The 23,642-nt window shown below is 37.7% G+C and overlaps 2 protein-coding genes across 2 annotated transcripts; both read left to right on the top strand.

The window, feature by feature from the left end:
* Nucleotides 1-6,772: 6,772 nt before the first annotated feature.
* Nucleotides 6,773-12,280, top strand: LOC137740019 (xyloglucan endotransglucosylase protein 7-like). Its single transcript, XM_068479804.1, has 3 exons — nt 6,773-7,054; nt 11,553-11,746; nt 11,872-12,280. The coding sequence occupies exons 1-3, from the start codon at nt 6,773-6,775 to the stop codon at nt 12,278-12,280; spliced, it is 885 nt and encodes a 294-aa protein (XP_068335905.1).
* Nucleotides 12,281-15,611: 3,331 nt separating this feature from the next.
* Nucleotides 15,612-23,469, top strand: LOC137740510 (xyloglucan endotransglucosylase protein 7-like). The gene is made up of 4 exons (XM_068480363.1): nt 15,612-15,869; nt 22,391-22,546; nt 22,736-22,929; nt 23,027-23,469. Exons 1-4 carry the CDS (start codon nt 15,612-15,614, stop codon nt 23,433-23,435), a joined length of 1,017 nt encoding a protein of 338 aa, XP_068336464.1. The 3' UTR covers nt 23,436-23,469.
* Nucleotides 23,470-23,642: the final 173 nt, after the last annotated feature.

Raw genomic sequence — 23,642 nt, forward strand, 5'->3', positions numbered from 1 at the left:
GATCATCATAAATGTTGCCCTTATGACTATATTTAGGATACTAATTAGTAACTGTTAGGATCTTGACGAGATAATGCAAACACAGTTGACCGATTAATCAAAGAGGTCGATATAGAGTTAACTAGTTCTCGTAAAAAATTGGAATGACATGACACAACTCAATTACAACTCATAAACCTAACCATGGAACATGATAGGAGGGTTTTTGTATGTGCTTATAAGTAGTTGAGTTGCTCCTCATATTGTCAATTGGTTTTATGGTGGAACCTCAACTTTCATCATGATACAACCTCTCCACACATCATCAACTCTCAATACGTCCCCGCACATGTAGCCGATTTTCCAGCCTACACATGGATAACAACTGGGTGACGCATGGAACACGTGTGGCCTTTTGGGCTTTCACATAAGGGACAACTTGCCATGATATTATGATGAAATTGAGGTTCCATCATAAAATTAATTGATAATATGAAAAGTAGTCCAAGATTATATAAACCCTTAGCGAGACTTGTCCCTCATCAATGTGGGACACACTCTCCATATAACATCAAGTCTGACACAGGTATGTCTTGGCCTAGATTTATTATTGCTTGATTTTGTTTGGGCTGTTAGCCTCGTTTTCCAATTGCTTCAGAGTTCAGAAGTTGTACTCGACCCATCGTATAATTTTAGGGAGCTTTAATGAAAAATGCTTGGACCAACAAATATTTAACCAAAAATCATCCCAAAATGTTATTTAACCGAAAGGGCTCAAAGTTTAATAAAAAAACTATCCAAAACTATTGTCCACAGTCCAAACTTACAAGCCCAACCCACTATAAATATACACTTCCATAAATACCCCTAAAAGATTCGATATTGTCCTGACTCTTCACCAACCTCAAACCAGCACGAAACTGCCATAATAACTCCCTGTCTTCCTATCAAATCGAATTCCCCCATTTCAAAAACCACTAAATCAAAGTTGAAAAAGGAAGCATTCATCCGAACAAAGTTGCTGAAACAAGTTCAATGGCATAAACTCTGTTGAAACAAATCGGCGAAAAAGCGGTGCAAAACGTACCAGAACCTCCGTCGGAACAAATCGGCGAAAAAGATTTGGAAAACGTACTAGAACCTCCATGTGAACAAATTGGAGAAAAAGAAGTGCAAAACGCACCAAAACCATTGTCGAAACAAATCAAAGAAAAACTAACACTGTCTCTGAAAAAAAAAAAAAAAAAAAAACCAAAACATAAAACTGTTTTTGGAAAAACATAATACTATTTTTGGAAAAATCAAAACATAACACTGTTTCTGGAAACAAAAAAAACAAATAATACTGTTTCAGGAAAAAAAATTAGATATAATGTTTGTGTAAAAACTAACACTGTTTCTAGAAACCCAAAAATATTTATGGAAAAAATCAGAACCACCGTTGCAACAAATCGACGAAAAACTAACATTGTTTATGGAAAAAAAACTAACTCTGTCTTTGGAAAAAAAAAAACCAAAATTAAAACTGTTTCTGGAAAAACAAAAAAAATAACACTGTCTCTAAAAAAAAAAAACCAAAACATAAAACTGTTTCTGGAAAAACAAAAAATAACACTGTTTCTAGAAAAAAAAAAACCAAAACATTAAACTGTTTCTGGAAAAACCAAAACATAACACTGTTTCAGAAAAAATAATCTGATACAGTGTTTGTTTTGTTTGTGTACAAACAAACACGTTTTGTTGGTGTACAAACAAACACTGTATCTGAAAAAAAAAACCAAAATAACACTGTTTTTGGAAAACAAAAAAATAACATTGCTTCTGGAAAAAAAATGTTGGCAAAACTGTATATGGAAAAAAAAAATACATTGTATTTGGAAAAAAAAATTGAACAAAAAGCTAACAAATCTCAAATTTATTTTCTGAAGAAACAAACGATGAACTCCACTGAAGAAGAAAAATTGAAAAACAATACCTCGAATACACTATGAAAAATTGAAAAACACTACCTTGAATTCTTCTTTTCTTCTTCATCAAATTGAAAGGTTAATAATCAGCTGAATGAGGAGAGAAGGGCAGAAATTCACCTTTGGCTTTTTTGCCGATGTTGGTGAAAGTGCAGATCCCTTGCTCATCTTTACAAAGAAGAGAGAGAGAGAGAGAGAGAGAGTGAGAAATTTTGGGAGGGAGAGAGAGAGAGAGTGACAAAATCATACCGTTTTGCTTGTAAGAGATCGTTTCCAATTTTCACAGAGATGGAGACGACTCAAAATTAGGTTTGGGATTGAGGCTGTGGTTTTTACATAGTGATAGAAAAATGGAAGGTTTTGAATGTCAAGAAAAAATGGGGGAGAGAATATGAGAGAGATCCATAGTGAAGAGAGATTAACGGACAAAAGCTTGCCGTTAGGGATAAAATCGTAAACTCAATATTTCGGCCATTTTAATTAGAATGATTTAGTATTGGGCTTTGTCATAATCATTAAATAAAGTTATTACATGGTTTTTGGTTAAACTCAAAATTTTCAAACTATTTTCATTAGTTTTCTTATAATTTTATGAAATAAACTTGAGAGTTCTCTTTTTTTTTCCTTTTTTTTTCTTTTTTTTTTCTTTTTAGGGTTTAACCATGGCTTTGCTCCGGGTTATATTATCATTTGTTAATTAAGTAATCGATTATAAATTCCATCAAGCAAGAATAAAAAATCCATGGACAAAAAGAAAATTAATTGTTACATGAACTTGATATTTGCAAGGCTCTTTAGCCAAAATGGTCCCTGAGATTTGCATAACTTCTCACTTTAGTCCCTAAGATTTCAAATCAATAGAAGTGGTCCCTGAGATTGTCCACCATCCATCATTTTGGTCATTCCGTTAAAAACTCTATTAAGTGTCCCGAAGCTCTTGGTGGGAAGTTTGGGCAATTTTCAAAGCTTCGTAACTCAATCGTTTCTTAACCAAATTCGACCCATAATATATCAAAATGAAGATAGGAAAGTGTAGAATAAGATTATATCTATTTGAGAGCCTAATGGTTGCTGTAGATGGTCGGAAAATAGCCTCAAAGTTAATTGGTCCGAGGGAAATTTGGAAAACTTGCCGAAAACTGGGTAAATTTTAAATGTTCATAACTTCTTCAATACTCAACGCAATCAAGTGATTAAAAAAGAAAATCATACTTTTCAACGAGACGAAGAGAATGGTACATTTCTCAATGGCTAACTCGCTGTGATTTGGCTGGAAAACGGCTCGAAAGTGGCTGTCTTGGTCTCGAGTTAGCCACTTTCGAGCTGTTTTTCGGCCAAACCATGGCGAGCTAGCTATCAAAAAGGTACCATTCTCTTCTTCTCGTTGAGAAGTATGATTTTAGTTTTTGAATCACTTAATTTCGTTGAGTATTAAAGAAATTATGAACGTTTAAAGTTTACCCGGTTTCTGGCGAGTTTTCCAGTTTTCTCTCGGACCAGTCAACTTTGAGGCTATTTTCCGACCATCTACGGAAACCATTGGGCTTCCAAATGGTATACTCTTATTCTACACTTTCCTATCTTCATTTTGATATATTATGGGTCGAATTTGGTTAAGAAACGATTGAGTTACGAAGCTTTGAAAATTGCCTAAACTTCCGGCCAAGAGCTCCGGGACACTTAACGGAGTTTTTAACTGAGGGACCAAGATGATGGATGGTGAACAATCTCAGGGACCACTTCTATTGATTTGAAATCTCAGGGACCAAAGTAAGGAGTTATGCAAATCTCAGGGACCATTTTGGCTAAAAAGCCTATTTGCAAAAGGAAATAGAGTGTGAGGAAGTGAAGGTAAAAGAGTCTTATATCGATAAAAGAGAAACCAAACAAGAGTTTATAAGGAGTTGAGTTACTACCTCATATTGCCAATAATTTTAGGGTAACGCTAGAGAAATTAAAAATTTTAAACTAAGTTTGCAAATCAAATGATATGGTTGTGGATGATTGAATTATTAACTAAGTGTCAATTAACGTACTTATTTATTATTGGTGACACATCATTTGGTTTAAAAATTTGGTCTTAACTTTCTTCAGAAAGAATATATATTACATGAATTGGCAATGCAAGCAGTGGCAGATGCATTGAGGGGCAGGGGGTCAATTGATCCCCCAAACTTTGGTGAACGTCTGTGGATACTTGGGTGCTGACCTTCCGAACTTCGGTGAATGTTCATGGATACCTTGGGTGCTGCCCTTTTGAAGATTAGAGTTGGTTTCATACATGCCCTCCAACTGTTTGATAAAATGTCTAAAAGAAGAGTGAATGAAATGGTAATCTCAGTGAATAACAAAGCATCATCATTCTTGGACAAACATATTAATGAGATGCAATGATATCAAACATTGTTAGTGTGTTCAAGATAAGTATATTTCTTTGTTAAGCATTCATATAGGAGCAACCTTGGAACATATTAGTTACCATCGTAAATGAGGCATTAACAGGTGTGCAGTATGCTATTCCAAATGACTTCAGGCCTACCAAGATTCGATGAAATGGCGATATGCATGCTATTTCTGGTAAAAAAAAATTGTGCATTGTGCGTGCTTTTCTTACTGACCTCCATAATATTATTTCCTGGATTTGCCACTGAATGCAAGAAAATGAATTCTGTACATGAGAACATGGGATACATGATCATCGGGGTTCTGGTCTCGCTTTCAAACTAGAACCTTGGTTGCTTGCTTCCAGTTAGTCTTGACAAGGCCGCCTCTTGTTGCCCAGTCATCTGCATTCCCCAAACTCGAGTAAATCCTCATGGGTTGGTTTTTAGGGAATGGGACTCCAGCTGATTCCAAATTGCGGAACACTCAGATTGGAATCTTGTCCACCAAGAATCTAAGTAACATTTGCACAATTATTAGAAAGTTGTTTATCCATACGTAACACCCCCCTTCACGTATGGCATCTGACTTAAAAGAAATTAATTAAAGGTTAGTGCATGTAGTACTAATTACATAATGCGTTGACTGTTCCAGACAATCGAATAGGTGTGGAAGGCTTTTGTGGGATCGAACCAAAGGTGGAACTGGGGAGGTGGGTGACCACCCCTAATGCCAAACAATATGTAATAACATAAACTAGGTATATATAGAGGTAATTTAAGTAAAGGGATATTCATTTTTTTTTGAAAAAAAAAAATGAGGATTAATCGTGGAACTCATTTCACATTAAATTTTAATAATCTGAACCGTTTATTAGGTAAGTCACGATTTATAGATCATTATTACAAAAATTCAATAAAATATGAAACCCTTTGCCCCTTAAATTATCACGATGAAATTCCAATGCTTTTTAGAACATAGTGTTCATCAATTTATTTGAATTCAATTAGTGCCTCAAGTATTTCTAATTTGACTATATTTTGCAAGGATGATTTATGAAGTGTAACTTGAAAATAGACGGTTTGGACCGTTGAAGTTTGATAGGATGTGAAATCCCCCTTTTTTTCAATCCCTTTTCTTATAGAGTGGTATACATATAAATATTGTGGCTAGCTGGAGACAGATTTGGAATTTAAGAATAGAAGCTTAAAAGAGAAGCAGGAAGCAGCATAGGAAGGCAGATACTACTTTAAGTATGGCATATTGTGAAGGAAGAGTTGATCAGCTTGTTAATAATTTGCTGATTTTGGAACTAATACAATTTGGCTGGTGCAGTTGACTGCATTATTATATAATTTAGTTGAGAGTAAAAACACAATAAATCTTTACACGCAGTTTCTCTTCTGCTCGCAGAGTGCAACGCGACATGTAGCTATAAAACCTGAACCATTTTAGCAGGGTTGACCAAAAAACCAAGATTTTGGATGGAGTTTTCTACTGTACGTATCTACACGGGTTGCAGTACTCGAACTGATCCCGAGTTACTTAGGAAATGTTTGGTATTGTATTAAAATTTTTTTATAATGAGAGAGAAACAGGAGAGAGAAAGAGAGATGACATGTGACTAGTCCTTCCGAGTTGATCTCAAACTATGTTCTCCATTCATATGCCATGCATGGGAAATGTAGATCATTGCCCTACGTTCTTTATACTTCCCTTATCATTTTTTATTTAAACTTATTCATATATATATATATATATATATATATATATATATATATATTCTAGCCTACTATTAGCAATTTAGCAAATATTTATCTTATTCACTTATACTTGTACGTGACAATCATATGAAAAGCAAAAAAAAAAAAAAAAAAAAAATAATAATTATCAAAAGTAGCTTTCTATCTTTTGTTTTCAAATTTCAAAAAACTGAAAATTGAAAAAGAAAAAATTATCAAACGACCTTAATTAACAAGTAAAAGTATGCATGTTAAGCGCCACAACCAAAATGTACGTTGTAGCTCCAAAATCAAGACATTGCACATGTCATAACCAGCATCTGGCTTCTTGTGCTGCTTCCTGCTTCTCTTTTAAGCCTCTATTCTCAAATTGCAAATCTGTCTCCAGCCAGCCAGCCAGCGATCTAGTTTGTATTATATTGTACAATATAATACAGTATTGCATCAACTTTGGCAGTGCAAATAAGTCAAAACCCCAGGCACACCTCCCCCAGTTTTGCAAAGGGAGCTTAAGATTAGGGTTTTAATTTTTTAAGTACTGCCAGCTCTATTCAACGCGTCATACTAGTTATATAAAGGGCTTCACAACTCAAATTATAGCATCAAAACCCAAACAGCCTTACCACTCATCATATTTCCCTTCAAACCAGCTGCTTAAACTTCTCTTGCTACCTCTCTTGGTCTTTTGTTCTACTACTAGAAATGTCTTATTCGTCTAAGGTTTCGATGATACTTTTTCTTTCTTTGTTCATAAATTCTTTGATGGCCATGGCTGCCCAAGCTGGAAATTTCTATCAAGACTTTGACATTACATTTGGCGATGGACGCGCTAAGATACTCGACAGAGGAAAGCTTCTCACACTCAACCTTGATCAGGTTTCTGGGTCTGGTTTCAAATCTAAGAATGAGTACTTATTCGGAAGAATTGATATGCAAATCAAGTTGGTGCCTGGGAACTCAGCTGGAACTGTCACTACCTACTATGTAAGTGTTGTGCGGAAGCGTCAACCAAGTGTGAGTGAAAAATAAACCACAATAACTGACAAAAGATAAATGGAACAATACCAACAAGAACACCAAGATTTATACTGGTTCGGCAATGCCTACATCCAGTTTGGAGACGACGGAGTATTCCACTATAATCAATGAGAACATACAATAGTGTTTATCACTCAATTTCCCAAAGACCCGAATAACCCAAACTCTCACACTTACAATAGGAATAGAAAACCAAAAATACAAAGCAAGACAATTTGAGAAAATTCTTCTCTATGCCAAATGGCTTCTTGCTATTTTTCTCTCTTCCTTTCTCCTTGATGTTGTGTTTGAGTTATGCCTACACCTCCTTTTATAGGCCAAAGGCCTCTCATCAAGTCAAAAGAATTAGGCATAAATGCATCCATTCTTTGACCACAAATTAGGCATAAGAGCATCCATTTTATTTCCCACATGTAGCATGCCAACCTTCAATTTTGACCACAAAAGTAGCCAACATTATTTGTTGGTTTTAGACTACCTTGTTTGAGCCAATAATCAACAATCTCCACCTTGGCGCAAACCCTCTAAGTAGAACTTCCAATAGTCGTCTCCCACTCCCCCATGGGGCAATCAACAAATTTTACAAATGCCAATCAAGTCTAAGCAGTGCTTAAACTTGAGCAACTTAAGCCCGATCGTAAATCGATCAAATCGCTTGTACCATTGTCTTGGAGACTGCTTCAAGCCATACAATGATTTTTCCAATTTGCAAACCCAATTTTCCTTTCCAGCAACCTTAAAACCTTCTGGCTGAGACATATAAATCTCTTCCTCCAAATCACCATGTAAGAACGCAGTCTTGACATCAAGTTGGGCCAACTCAAGATCAAACTGCACAACCAAAGCCAACAGAATACGAATAGAAGAATGTTTTACTACAGGAGAAAATACCTCATTGTAGTCAATGCCTTCTTTCTGAGTATAGCCTTTAGCTACCAATCTGGCTTTGAATCTTACATTGTCTTTTCCCAAAGATTCCATCTTTTTGGCATACACCCATTTACAACCAATTTCTTTCTTCCCCTTTGGTAACTGAACCAGCTTCCAAGTCTTATTTTTATGAAGAGATTTCATCTCCTCATCCATAGATTTCTTCCACAACTCGTACTCTGAACTCATGACAGCTTCTTTGTAGGTGGATGGAATATCATCTTCAATAACGGGAAGTGCATATGCCACAATATCAGTAAATCGAGCAGGCTTTCGAATTTCCCTTCTCGATCTTCTGGTTGCAATATAGTCTTGTTGCTGTGGAGGCTCTTGGGTAGGTGCCTCCTCTTCATCATCCTCGTCCTCATCATCATGATTAACTGTAGGACTAGTGTCTGTAACATCAGACCTTACTGGAACAACTGGAGTCTTCAGTAACTCCACCTGCTTTGAGCTACTCATGGTCTCGGTCGTTTCAGTTTCACCTTCATGCTTGTTCTGATTAACCATAGCAGCCTCATCAAAGGTCACATCTCTGCTTACAACAAATTTCTTCTCATCTGGACACCAGAGTCGGTATCCCTTCACGCCAGTGCTAAAGCCCATAAATAGAGCTTTCTTTGCTCTTGGATCCAACTTGCTTTCTCTGACATGATAGTAAGCAGGACAACCAAATATGTGTAAGAACTTGTAATCAGTACAAGGTTTACCAGACCATACCTCCATGGGCGTTTTGCCCTCATTCGCAACAGCTGGCAATCGATTAATGAGATGGCTTGCATAAGTAATTGCCTCAGCCCAAAACGCCTTGCCTAATCCAGCATTAGACAACATACACCGAACTTTCTCAAGCAAAGTACGGTTCATGCGCTCCGCCACCCCATTCTGTTGCGGTGTCTCCCTAACCGTGAAGTGCCTCACAATACCCTCATCTTGACAAACTTTCAAGAAAGGATCAGACTTATATTCACCCCCATTGTCTGATCTGAGAGTCTTGATCTTTCGACCGCTTTGCGTTTCAATCATCTTTTTCCACTTCAGGAATATCTTCAAGACTTCATCTTTACGCTTCATGGTGTACACCCATATTCTTCTAGAGAAGTCATCAACAAAGGAGACAAAATAATGGCTACCTCCCCAAGATGCATTCTTGGAAGGTCCCCAAACATCAGTGTGAACATAATCAAGAATGCCTTTAGTGTGGTGAATAGCAGTGCCAAATTTTACTCTAGTTTGCTTACCCAACACACAATGCTCACAGAATTCCAATTTGCATGCCTTTGCACCTTTCAATAAGCCTTGCTTCACCAATCCTTGCAACGCTTTTTCACCAGCATGCCCAAGACGCATATGCCATAACCTCGTGGTGTCTGTGCTATCTGCGTCAGCAGCTTCGGTGACAGCTGCTTCACCAATAACTGTACTCCCCTTCAAGAAATACAAGTTATTTCGTCTTGTACCTTTCATCACCACCAGTGCCCCGTAAACAGCTTTAAGAAATCCACCCTTCATGGTGATCTTGAGACCCTTGGATTCCAATGCACCCAGTGAGATAAGATTTTTCTTCATATCCGGTACATACCGAACATCACTTAATTCTTTGACTGTTCCATCATGCATCTTCAAACAGATTTTGCCTATCCCTTGTGTTTTGCAGGCATTATCATTACCCATCAAAACAACTCCACCATCCAGCTCCTCGAAGCTAGAAAACCATTCTCGAATGGGACACATATGATAGGAGCAACCTGAATCCAAAATCCACTCCTTGGAGTGACCATCAGCAGATGAACTAGCCAAAACAAACTCGAAATCATCATCTCCAGATTTTGCAATATTTGCTTCAGAACCCGCTTTCTCCTTCTCTTTGTTCTTCAATTTGGGGCAGTCTCTCTTCCAATGACCCTTTTGGCGGCAAAAGGCACATTCATCTTTAGCAGGAAACTTCCCTCGTGACTTTGAACGAGATTTTCCCCACTTCACATATTTTCTTTCCACTGTTCGACCCCTTGCAACAAGTGCCTCGGTTTGTGAATTGTGAGTCTTTAGTTCCTTCTTTCGACACTCATGATTCACCAATGCCGCAGACACCTCATCAAGTTTCACCTCGGATTTTCCATACAACAAAGTAGTTGTCAAATGATCATAATCATCAGGCAATGAATTTAACAAACATAGTGCCTTGTCCTCGTCAGGAATTTTCACATCAAGGTTTGCTAAATCAGCAAGTATTTTATTATAATCATTGAGGTGTTCATGCATAGAAATACCTGGACTATACTGAAAACGGAAGAGTCGCTTCTTCAAGAAGAGCCGATTTTCTGCGCTCTTGGTCATATACTTCTCCTCCAATTTTGTCCATAACTCCTTAGCAGAAGTTTCCTTCATATACGGGTATTTCAACTCCTTATCAAGGAACGATCGAATAGCAGCACAAGCATGAAGATTAATTCGTGTCCACTGCTTGTCATCAATATCTTCTGGTTTATCTTCCAGAACCATATCCAACTCTTGTTGATACAACACATCCATAACTTCACATTGCCACATACCAAAATTATTAGAGCCATTGAATTTATCAACCTCTAACCTTGTAGTAGCAATTTGATGTCTATTGGATGTAGACGCCGACGAAGACGATGCCGACTCCTTCCCCTTCACAGATTCATCTTTATCTCCAGCCATCTACTCAGCACTATTCACGGGACTGTAGCGCCAACAAATTTTTCACTCCCACGAGAACGCCTAGTCGAAACACTAGGCTCTGATACCACTTGTTGTGCGGAAGCGTCAACCAAGTGTGAGTGAAAAATAAACCACAATAACTGACAAAAGATAAATGGAACAATACCAACAAGAACACCAAGATTTATACTGGTTCGGCAATGCCTACATCCAGTTTGGAGACGACGGAGTATTCCACTATAATCAATGAGAACATACAATAGTGTTTATCACTCAATTTCCCAAAGACCCGAATAACCCAAACTCTCACACTTACAATAGGAATAGAAAACCAAAAATACAAAGCAAGACAATTTGAGAAAATTCTTCTCTATGCCAAATGGCTTCTTGCTATTTTTCTCTCTTCCTTTCTCCTTGATGTTGTGTTTGAGTTATGCCTACACCTCCTTTTATAGGCCAAAGGCCTCTCATCAAGTCAAAAGAATTAGGCATAAATGCATCCATTCTTTGACCACAAATTAGGCATAAGAGCATCCATTTTATTTCCCACATGTAGCATGCCAACCTTCAATTTTGACCACAAAAGTAGCCAACATTATTTGTTGGTTTTAGACTACCTTGTTTGAGCCAATAATCAACAGTAAGTACTCTCAATCCTTACTATGAAGATTTTAGAGAGACGGACTAATTGGCCACTGCTAACCAACGCAGATATTGGCCCTAACTTAAACTCTTCCATTATTGATGTAGTCTCAATTTTGTTGTTCCATTTTTGTTATATATGCAATCGCATTGGTAGTTTTTGAAACAAAAATGTATATATATGCAGTTATCTTCGGAAGGTTTGACTCATGACGAGATTGACTTTGAGTTTTTGGGTAATTCAACTGGTGAACCCTACACTCTCCATACAAATGTGTTCAGCCAAGGAAAAGGAGGCAGAGAACAACAGTTCCATCTTTGGTTTGATCCCACAAAGACCTTCCACACCTACTCAATTGTTTGGAACAGACAAAACATTATGTAAGGGCATACACCCACAACTAACCAGTTTTTTTAGGTCAGATGTCACACGCGAGCGGACGTGTTGACAGTATCACAAATTATATAAACCACTTTCTAATGCATGCATATGAAACGTTATGCAGATTCTTGGTGGACAGCATTCCGATCAGAGTGTTCAACAATTTGGAATCAGCTGGAGTCCCATTCCCTAAAACCCAGCCCATGAGGGTTTACTCAAGTCTTTGGAATGCCGACGAATGGGCAACAAGAGGTGGCCTTGTCAAAACTAATTGGACTCTAGCTCCTTTCACTGCCACTTACAGAAATTTTAAGGCCAATGCTTGTATTGCTGGATCATCATCCTCATGTGCCTCAACCATACCTACTAATCCATTGACAGAGAAGAGTGCATGGGAAACTCAAGGGATTGATGCCGCAGGCCGAAAAAGACTTCGTTGGGTGCAACAAAAGTTCATGATCTACAACTACTGCTCTGATTTTAAACGCTTCCCGGAAGGCCTTCCAGCTGAATGCAAGCAATCCAGGTTCTAATTTGAAAGCGAGACCAGAAATCCAGATGATCATATAGCCTCTCTTCTCATGTGCAGCATTCATTTTCTTGTATCACCAATTCCTTTATTATATATATGTATTCTTTTATTCGTTTTTTTATTCCCCCATGGTCTGTGTATTCTTGAACTGAATTGGGTTTTAGAATCAAAGCCTTATGATTATCAAATGATTAGTCCATTTTGTTCAACATTATCAGCACTCCAAATGTTTGAAAACAGCATCAATGTGGAAAACTTGTGCTTGTTTAGTTTTCTGATTCACAGCTAAATTTGTTACGACTAGCACTCCAAGATTTTGATATCAATAGACTCTAATAGACACATAATCAACAACCACAAAGAAAACAATCAATCAAACATAAAACAAATGAAAGTTTTGATCTGGGTTTCAATAAATAAACAGGAGCAACTCAGAAGATAGCATGTTGAAGAAAATAGAACCCTTTTGTAGTTCTCAGACATTTGCAGGGCTATTGTTTAATTTATATTTAAGTTTATAGGAAGATAAGGCTGGTCTAAATCAGTTGACTAGTCCTTCCTAGTTGATCCTAGGCTGTGCACTTCATCACGGTGTCAAATGACATACGCCGTGTGAAATGTAAAAGAATTGCGGTTCTCCGCATTTTCTCATATTTATTATTTAAAACTCTTCTTATCTTATTCTTGACTATAATTAGCTAGAACAACTTCAAAAATTATTATATTTTAATTCGACTATACATGTACGTAAAAATTAAATGAAAAAAATATTCGATGGAAAGAAAGGTTTGTTGACTTGTGAGGAAAAACTAGCTAATAAGCAAACAAACAAGAGCTCGGAGCTCCTAAGTAAGAACTCCAACGAGAAAATGGGACTCTTTAAGAAATCGCTCCCCGGTCACGAGCAGCCAGTGCGTAGTTGAAATCCCGCTCGAGTGACTCCCGAAGTGCACGAGCAGACGATGATAAATTTAGATTCCTGGTGCAGAAAGTAAAATGGGTTTTGGGTGGGGTTTCAAGATTTTCTTACTGTTTTGGGATTCTATTGTAATCTAAAGCCTATCTACTACAAATATAACTTAGAATGGTTATTTATTTATTTTTTCCTAAAAGGGGGGACAACTAGTGCCAAACCACGGTTGTCCACTCCTTCGGGGTCCGGAGAGATTATGAGAAATTTCACCTTGCCCATTACTAACTGTGGATGCAAATTTTTTCCTCCTTGTTATTGGACAAAATTGCACCTACAAAATAAATAACATCTTAGGTCAAGGTCAAGAGCCTCACACGCCCACAATGAATTGGGTTGGGGGGGGGGCTTTGGCCGAATAACCTTCGATGCCAAAGTTAGAATTTTGAAAGATAAGTGTTTGGAGAATTTAGAGAGTTTAGTATGAGAATTGGAATTGAGTTTTAGAGAGAATGATGGTGTTTATATAGGGGTGTGGCCGGCCCCCTTGGGAGGAGATGGACTGGCCACTTGGATGGCTTTTTGAGTTAGATTCTTGATTTGTACCTAATTAGTAAATTAATTGAATAATAAATCAATTAATTAACTAATTAATATAATTAAAAAGGAATGATTTGGGGGTTACCTTATGGAGAGGATTTGATGAGGATGGATGAAATAGGTTTTGAATTAATACCTATTTTGGGAACTTTTAACTTGGTTGAGGGATGATTGCCCACTACTCGCGTGTAGAAATCTCAGTGTGCCTCGAGGGTAATTTGTCCTTTTTACACAAAAATCCACGTGTCGCCTCTTGATTATTTTTGGCTCCACAAATGCCCCCACACCTGTTGGGCTGCTCGCAGAAAAGGGCAACAGGTGTAGAGATTTCCTTGCTTTAGGAAACTTAGGTTGTTTCCTATTTTGATGTAGATTCCCTCTTTAATAGGAAATTACATCCTTCTAGGAAAGGGAAATAAATTTCTCTCAAAGCCTATTTAAGTCCACCTTAAGCGGGTTATTAAATCAACTTTGGAGAGCTATTTATTCTACCTTACAAGAGAGAGAGAGCTTGGAGGATATTTGTTCCCCCTCCTCCAGCAATCTTCTACATCTTGCTCGTGCAAATGATTGTCTTTCGTTGCTTGCTTCGTCTTCTGGTTGCTTGTAGGTAAGAAAAAATTAATTTTCTTGTCTTCTTAATTTTTGGAAGCCTTGAGGCTTGAAATTGGCTCGACAGGGGTCGAAGAAGTGTGAAAAAGTGGCTTGAAAAGCCACGGTTTCAAAGGCTGCCGTGGGGTAGCCTTGGCATGAGGGTAACTTAGCTCGGGCCGAAAATTGGTGGCGCATGGCTGGCTCGGGCTAGGTAGTAAGGCGTAGGATTAGGCCTGGCGCTCGAGCCGTTGGTGACGGGCCAAGAGGTGAGGCGCGGGCATCCCTTATTTTTTTTTTTTTGAAGCTGGGCTAGGGCCCATGCTTGAGGGAGGAGAGGAATAGGCTGTGGCTTACGGGTTGTTTTTTTTTTATTTTTTTATTTGAAGGCTAGGCTAGGGCCCGTGCCTGGGGGAAATGTGATAATGGCCAAGAGGCCTTTTGGGCGAGGGGCTTGCTGTGTCATGCCCTCCTTTTTTATTTTTTTTAAGCAGTCGTCTAACGAGTCTTCTTCATGTCTTTGTAGAACTTCTTCAAGCATGTCTTCCTCGAACCACAAGAATGATGATGGTGTGCCGTCATTGTACCTTCAAGGCGGGTCTTTGAGCAAGGTTGGTTACTTCAAGGTTGCTCACTTCAAGATTAGCTTCGATGAATTGTTTAGAGACTTCCTTGAGGCATATTAGCATGCCATTCCATCGGGAGTGTGCGTGAAGCATGTTAAAGATGGTAGTATCGTGAGCCATGTGATAGATCTCTGAGAGCCATCAAGTTCCACCTCTATTATTTTGTGTTGGGGTTTACTTTTCCTATACCGCATTTCTTCCAAGAAGTGCTTTGCTCCATAAAATGTGCCCCTACTCAATGTTCTCTGAATGCGGTTTGTGTGATGGTGGGATTCCACAATCTAAGCCAATTCTTTGACTTAGATCTAAACGTCAATGAATTTTGGTACTTCTTTGACATAGGATATATGAAGGGAGTTAGGTATTTATGCTAAGCTGTTCTTCAATTTTCTGATTGTCTCCTGCTACTTTTTTTAGATTCAGATTTTGACTCAACTCCTAAGACTTCTCCAGACATGAAGAAAGTGCATGTCGTTTTAGGTATCCCCTCCGAGTACTGTGAGTGTCGTTGGCTGCTTAGTCTTCTTCGTAGGGAGAAATGTGAGCTGCCCTTGAGAGAAGAGATAAAATGAATCAAGGCTGAGGCGTTGGCTCATCCTATTACTATGGTGGAGCCTGCTGCAAATGAAGGTGGGAAAAAGAGACCTTCTTCACCTACTCAAGAGACCCCTGCTGAGAAGAAGCCTAAGACTTTTTCCGCTGCTTGCGAGGGTTCACCAGCTGTGCTTGTGATTGACTTGACTTCCTCCAAGGGCAAGAAAGATGAGGCTACTAGATTTATGCCGGTGGCGCCTGCCATTCTGAAGGCTGTTAGTTTGATTGCTGATAGGATTACCCATCGTAGAAGTTCATATGTGCCTCTGGTACTAAAATTCGCATCAAAACATTCATTTGGGGTTAAGTCTGGTTCACATTTGGAGAGACTTGCTACTATGAAGAATGACAAGGTGCCCCTGCTTGCTAAAGTGGTGCCAAAACCCGTTTCCTCTACTGCTGAGATCGATTGACTTGCTGAGAAGAAAAAAGCAGCTCATGCAAGCAGTCATGAGAAATCCACCAAGTTTGTTTCTGGGGAAGTTGCTGAGATTGTGCGCTTTTGAAACCAGATATGCTTGAGGACATGGATGTATGTGCCAAGTTTGTTGATGGCATCAAAGGAGTTGTTGGCCCAAGTTCTTTTATGAAGCACACGACCGAATATAGGAGAATTGCTATGCTGGCCATGATGCAGAAAACGATGATTCTGGCAGCTGAGTTTATGCTTCTTGATTGAGAGGATACCAAGGCTGCCAATGAGGTAGCAAGAACTGTGGTATTTAAAGCTTACTTCTCGGCTAAAAAAGTCAAGAAGTTGCAATCTGAGCTTGTTGCTTTGAAAAAGGTCTAATATCTTTGCCCCTACTTCTCTGTAGCTTGAGACCGCTCGCCAATAGATCATGGATTTAAAGACTAGGCTTGGCGTGGTCCAAGTAAGGTATAAAAGTACAGAGATGGAGATCGGGTGTTGCATACATCAGATTCAAGACCTTGAGCGTGCTGTCGTTGAGCTCCACTCCGCTGCTTATGCAAAGGATGAAGAATTGATCGCTGCTTACAACTAAGTGATCCACTTCAAGAAGATTGTTGATAAGCTTGAGCCTCAAGTGTTGGAACTCTTCGAGAGTGGAAGATTGGATTACTGCTTAAGGCAAATGCAGAAAGATTGTCACAATGTAGTGATGGAGGAATACTAAGAAATTCATGAATATCTTTCAATATGAGTTTAATCTAACACACACTTGCAGTACAATTTGCTAAGGTCTTGTATTCTGCCTCAGTTGAACTGCTAGAAACAGAAGTTTGTTTCTTTGACTACCATGAAATAGGGTTGTTTCCAAAAAATACCACATAGTCAGTTATAGATCGTCTGATATTAATGTCTGTAGCTCAATTTGCATCAGAGTATGCATGTATTTGTGTATCAGAAGGAGTATAAGTGAGACCACAGCCTATAGTTCCTTGCAAATACTTCAAGATTCGTTTAACCAGAAATAAATGTTCATCAGTGGGGTTATTCATGAATTGACAGACCATATATACAAAGTATGCAATATCCGGTCTAGTGAAGGTTAGATATTGCAATGTCCTTACTATACTCCTATAAGAACTTAGATATGCAAGAGGAGTGCCTTGGGAAACTAACAACTGAGTATGAGGCTTTGATGGAGTTGGTGATGGCTTGCAATTCTTCATTCCTGACTTTTTGAGTAATTCCTTTGCATACTTGGGTTGAGATATAAAAAGCTCACCATTTGATCTATATTGAATATGCAATCCAAAACATATGTTAGTCTTCCTATGTCTTTCAATTCAAAATTTTCACTGAGCTTAGTAATAACATCCTGAATTTTCACTGAGTTTGATCCCGTGAGTATGATGTCATCCACATATAGAAGAAGAATGAATATATCAGTGCCATCATGCTTTATAAAGGGACTAGTATCAGATTGTGAAGCCTCAAAACCAAGTGAGGTAATACCCCAGTAAATTTCAAATTCTAGGCTCTTGGAGCCTGTTTCAGGCTATACAAAGACTTGATTAACCAACAAACATAACTAGGGCATATATAATCCACAGATCCCTGAGGTTGCTTTATATATATATATATATATATATATATATATATATATATCTTTATGCAAAAAATGCATTCTTTATATCCAATTGTCTTAGTTCCCATTTGTGACAAGTAGCAAGAGCTAGTATCAATCTTACTATTGTGTGTATAACAACAGGATTGAATGTCTCAAAATAGTCAATACCATGTTCCTGAGTGTAGCATTCAGCTACAAGCTTTGCTTTATACCTAGCAATATTGCCATCAGGTTTTTTCTTCACTTTGTACACCTATTTACTCCCAATCATTGTTCTGTTAGTAGGTTGAGGCACTAATTCCCAAGTACTCTGTGACTTAAGTGCATTAAATTCATCTTGCATAACATGTTGCCAATTAGAATGCATTGATGCCACTTTGAAGTTCTTTGGTTTTTCAGTCAATGATATCAGCCAAGAATGAAAAACCGCAAAATAGTTCATCATTTTGTAGTTGTAACGACTGTAGTTCAGGTAATGATGCTATATATGCAGTGTAAGACTTCTTATTGATTGCTTCTGATTGTAGTCTATTTTGCATATTATGAGTTCTAGACATGTTAGGCATAACAACACTTGTATCATCATGAGTAAGAGATGTTGAGACATGGAGCATTACCTGGAGTTGTGCTGAATCTAGGATAGGTAACAAGGAATGATATTGATCTTGTATTTGAGTAGGGGTGACATTGTTTTAGATTCATATGAAGAACTTGTTTCATGTTGTGAAGTACTAGAAGACAAACCCTGTGTATTGCTTCTTCTATGTTGAGATGAACAATGAGATGCTCATTGTGACATAGATGTATTTGAAGTCTGACTTTGTAAAAAATTTAACTGAGATGTAGAACTTGATATCACAGAATGTTCGTTTGCAAGATTTACCATTGTTGTAGGAGAATGCTGCTGAATATTGACTATAATTGGGACATTAGATACTAGTATTACACACTGATCATAAACTGAACTTTGGGAAAATACTAACTTAGATGGGAAAACAAACTCATCATGTAGCACATGTCTTGATAAAACCAGTTTCTTGGATGTCAAGTTATAACAGATTGCTCCTTTATAGTCTGCAGCATATCCCAGAACAATATACTTTGTTGACCTAGATTGAAGTTTATTATCATTGTAATGTCTGAAATATGGGAATATTGCAGAACCACATATTCTCATAGGGGTGTGCTTTCCACACAACCCATTTTACTTATCACACACCCCTTTGATAATTTATGTCCGTTGATCTTCTTCAATTCATTCGATTCGACGGTCGAAAATTAAAAAAGTGTGTGAGAAGTAAAATGAGGTGTGTGGATATCACACCCCATTCTCATATCATTCAACACAGGGTTCTTGTCATACAGAGCAAAGAAATGAGAGTTCATATATAATGCCTTACATGGCATCCTGTTAATTAAAAACACAACATGTGCACAGGCATGATACCAGTAATATTGAGACAAACCTGCAGCACTTAACAATGTAATTGCTGTTTCAACTATATGTCTATGCCTTCTCTTTGCAAAACCATTTTGTTGTGGTGTATAAGGACAAGAAATCATATGTACCATCCCATTCAGTTCTAAGAATTCTTATAAAACTTTGCTTGTAAACTCACCACCACTATTTGATTGCAAACTTTTAATCTTGACACCAAATTGAACTTCAATAAACTAGTAAAATTTCACAAAGATATTGAAAACTTTTGATTTATTGAATAAAGGGAAGATCCATACAAATCGAGTACAATCATCAACAAATACTACATAGTACCTATATCCTTCAATTGACTTTACAGGTGATGGTCCCCAAACATTTTTATGAATTCTATCAAATGAAACTATACATCCAGTAACCTTTACGAAAAATGGTTTTCTAGACATCTTTCCATGATTACAACTAGTACATAGACTCTGAAAATCATCTAGAGTATGAGATACTTGAGACTTAGCTAGCATGACTGATAAAACTTCATTGGTTGGATGCCCCAATCTTTGATGCCACACAGAAGGCTTCACTAGCTGTCCAAGAAAAGCAATTGCATCATGAAATGTAGTAACCAGAATCTGAAACAATGTACCAGGCCTACTCCTTCCTTTGTACAAGATCTCCCTGGTCACCTTGTCCTGCACAAAAAACCAAGTATCATCATATATCAACCAGCATTTGTTATCCTTCCATAGTTGAGTAACAGAAAACAAATTTACTGCAATTGAAGGTACATGAACAACATTCTTTAGTATGAGATAATGAGAGGGTGTTTCGATTAGTGTAGAGCCCACACTCATGATATTCAGACTTTGACCATTTCTAATCTTGATCTTTTTTGAACCATCAAAAGGAGTAACTTGATTAAGACTTGAGATATCAGTAATGATATGGTGTGATGCTCATGTGTCCATAATCTAAGTAGTAGGATTGAAATTGGATGAAGATACTTGAGCATTCATGGCATTTATAGAAGAAGATGGATATTGTATATCTAAACCATGTTGTTGTACATGAAACATTTATGCAGGAATTTGATATGAACAATTTGCTGCAAATGGAACAGTTAGTAATGGAGGTGGTTATGACTAAAGATTGTATGTTGGTACCATTGATGTAGGTGGTGCAGAAGCTTGATAAGCATAATTGCCTCTGTGATAACAATAAAGAGCAATATGTCTTTTTTTTCCCTACATATCTGACAGTCTGAAACAACACAAGAAGATTGATGACCATTTGAACCTCTGTGATAACAATTAGGAGCAGTATGTAATCTCCTTTGACAAATCTAACATTTAGGTTGTGGTGGACCCCTGAATCTATATTTCTAGACTAACCATTATTAGATATACAGCTATTTGAGTTCCTACCTTTGTAATTTGACTTGAATGAGCCATTTCCCTTTTGCTGACCTCCATTATAAAATCTTTGTTGACTTCCATTGAAATTTCGTGAAGGCATTTGTTTGCAGAAATTCTAAGAAGATGGATCCATATTTCCCACAAAACCTGAACCAAACTCACTTCCAGGATAAAAACCAGGAGGTTGTTGAAAATTAGTAGACTGCATAAAACCAAAAGGTTGTTGAAATCCAGGAAACTGTTGAAATCTAGAAGGTTGCATAAATCCAGGGGATGTTGAAAACCAAGACTTTGTTGAGACTGTTGTAAACCATTGGCAAGTAATGGAACACCTATGATTCTTCTGCCAGTGCAGGAAGATTCAATTCTAGAGGAATTAGAACTAGAGGCCTCATTCTGAAATTGAGATCCTATAGAAGTAGAACCTCCTTACATATACAAAGCAGCTATATTATGAGATAAAGAATTTATCAGTGTCTCATTCTCTCTTTCAGCACCAAGTAGTAAAGCTCTAAATTCCTTCATTATAATAGAGTTTTCCCTAGTCCGAATTATAGTCCTAATTGTAGCATAGCATACTTCTTAGGCAAACTAGCAAGAGCTGCAATCATCACATCATATCTGCAACAGTGTTCTAAAAAACGCCCTAGGCGGCCGCCTAGGTGCTGGGCGGACACCATTTGAGGCGTTTTATTGCAAATTAGCCGAGCTCTAGGCGATGCTAGGCGGCTGGGTGTTTTTTTTTTTTTTTTTTTTTTTTTTTTTTCTATTTTGAGTTTCTAACTTCTAATTCATAATTTCAGATTCTATGAAGATGAGGGAAGAGAGAGAGAGAGAGACAACCAGTGAATTTTTGCAGCTTGTCTCTGTGAAGACGAGGGAAGAAAAAATGCATTTGCAGCTCGTCTGTGAAGAGTGCAAGAAGAGAGAGAGAGAGGGTTAAGCTTCATAAGGAGGGCGAGGGGTTGGCCGATGCTGCCGACGGTACCGAGAACGGCGACTTCCCTTTCGAGGATGGAGGTGGAGGAGTAGCTGCGGCGAGCGACTCGGTGTACGGATCTAGCGATGAAGATTGAAGGCCTCATTTTTTTTTTTTTTTTTTTACTTTAGGAGTGTCGAAAGCTTGCTGCTTCTAATTGCTAACACTGAAACAACAACAACAACGACTAATTTACAGAGTGAGAGATTGCGTACTGTATATATTTATGGTTGGCTCCTGGGAATCCAAGGTCAAAAGCATGGTTTTAATTATGAAAACCTTGGACTCTGACATGGTTTTAAACTTTTAATTATGAAAACCACCCATGGACGGGTGATGCGAAAGAGTAGAGGTGAGGTGGACGGTTTGATGGTTTTAATAATGAAAACCACCCATGGGCTTTTTATATTTTTTAAAGTTTATATTTTTTAAAGTTTGGTGTATATATATATATATATATATATATATATATATATATATATATATATATATTGTGTATATATATTATATACACACACGTATATAAATCTTATATAAATTATAAATTATTTAGATAATATTTTGTTTTTTTTTTCCTAGGCAAGCATATGTACAAAAAACATTCACATATGTATGTTCTTTTATAAGAAATAACATATTAGTAAATAATTATTTACATTTGATATAATAAATTTAATTAATTCATAAAATATATAAGAAATTTACCTAAATTTGCCTAGGCCGCCTAGACCCCTGCCTAGCCACCTAGGTGCTAGGCGCTAGCTCGTTGCCCGACTAGCGCCTAATATTTTTTAGAACCTGGGTCTGCAATAAACTTACCAGCAGTAGCAAACTGATCTCGAATGGATTTTAACCTCATAAGTATCTGTATCTCCCATTTTCTGGATAGTGTGCAATTCAGTCTTCAGATGATTAACTCCAGTCTTGGATACTTGACGGAGGAAAGTTTCTCACACTCAACCTTGATCAGGTTTCTGGGTCTGGTTTCAGATCTAAGAATGAGTATTTATTTGGAAGAATTGACATGCAAATCAAGTTGGTGTCTGGAAACTCAGCTGGAACTGTCACTACCTACTATGTAAGTACTCTCAATCCTTACTGTAAAGATTTTAGAGAGACAGACTAATTGGCCACTGCTAACGAACACGGATATTGGCCCTAATTTAAACTCTTCCATTGTTGATGTAGTCTCAATTTTGTTGTTCCATTTTTGTTATATATGCAATTGCATTGCTAATTTTTGAAACAAAAATGCATATATATGCAGTTATCTTCTGAAGGTTTGACTCATGACGAGATTGACTTTGAGTTTTTGGGTAATTCAACTGGTGAACCCTACACTCTCCATACAAATGTGTTCAGCCAAGGAAAAGGGAACAGAGAACAACAGTTCCATCTTTGGTTTGATCCAACAAAGACCTTCCACACCTATTCAATTGTCTGGAACAGCCAAAACATTATGTAAGTGCATACACCCACAACTAACTAATTTTTTTAGGTCAGATGTCACCAATTATATAAACCACTTTCTAATGCATGCATGTGAAATGTTATGCAGATTCTTGGTGGACAGCATTCCAATCAGAGTGTTCAACAATTTGGAATCAGCCGGAGTCCCATTCCCTAAAACCCAGCCCATGAGGGTTTACTCAAGTCTTTGGAATGCCGACAACTGGGCAACAAGAGGTGGCCTTGTCAAGACTAACTGGACTCTAGCTCCTTTCACTGCCTCTTACAGAAATTTTCAGGCCGATGCTTGTATAGCTGGATCATCATCCTCATGTGCCTCAACCATACCTACTAATCCATTGACAGAGCAGAGTGCATGGAAAAGTCAAGGGATTGATGCCGCAGGCCGAAAAAGACTTCGTTGGGTGCAACAAAAGTTCATGATCTACAACTACTGCTCTGATCTTAAACGCTTCCCAGAAGGCCTTCCAGCTGAATGCAAGCGATCCAGATTCTAATTTGGAAGCAAGACTATAAATCCAGATGATCATATATCCTCTCTTCTCATGTGCAGCATTCATTTTCTTGTATCACCAATTCCTTTATTATATATATGTATTCTTTTATTCGTTTTTTTATTCCCCCATGGTCCGTGTATTCTTGAACTGAATTGAGTTTTAGAATCATAGCCTTTATGATTACCAAATGATTAGTCCAATTTGTTC

Source organism: Pyrus communis, chromosome 7, assembly GCF_963583255.1.
Source record: "Pyrus communis chromosome 7, drPyrComm1.1, whole genome shotgun sequence".
Taxonomy (NCBI): Eukaryota; Viridiplantae; Streptophyta; class Magnoliopsida; order Rosales; family Rosaceae; genus Pyrus; species Pyrus communis.

Bases quoted from the DNA above. Each gene is read 5' to 3' on its own strand.
- LOC137740510 (XM_068480363.1), top strand. From the start codon at position 15,612: ATGGTGGAGCCTGCTGCAAATGAAGGTGGGAAAAAGAGACCTTCTTCA. The intron at 15,870-22,390 runs GTACTAAAATTC...GATTAACTCCAG, and splicing joins GAAGTTCATATGTGCCTCTG to TCTTGGATACTTGACGGAGG. The intron at 22,547-22,735 runs GTAAGTACTCTC...ATATATATGCAG, and splicing joins GAACTGTCACTACCTACTAT to TTATCTTCTGAAGGTTTGAC.
- LOC137740019 (XM_068479804.1), top strand. From the start codon at position 6,773: ATGTCTTATTCGTCTAAGGTTTCGATGATACTTTTTCTTTCTTTGTTC. The intron at 7,055-11,552 runs GTAAGTGTTGTG...ATATATATGCAG, and splicing joins GAACTGTCACTACCTACTAT to TTATCTTCGGAAGGTTTGAC. The intron at 11,747-11,871 runs GTAAGGGCATAC...AACGTTATGCAG, and splicing joins TGGAACAGACAAAACATTAT to ATTCTTGGTGGACAGCATTC.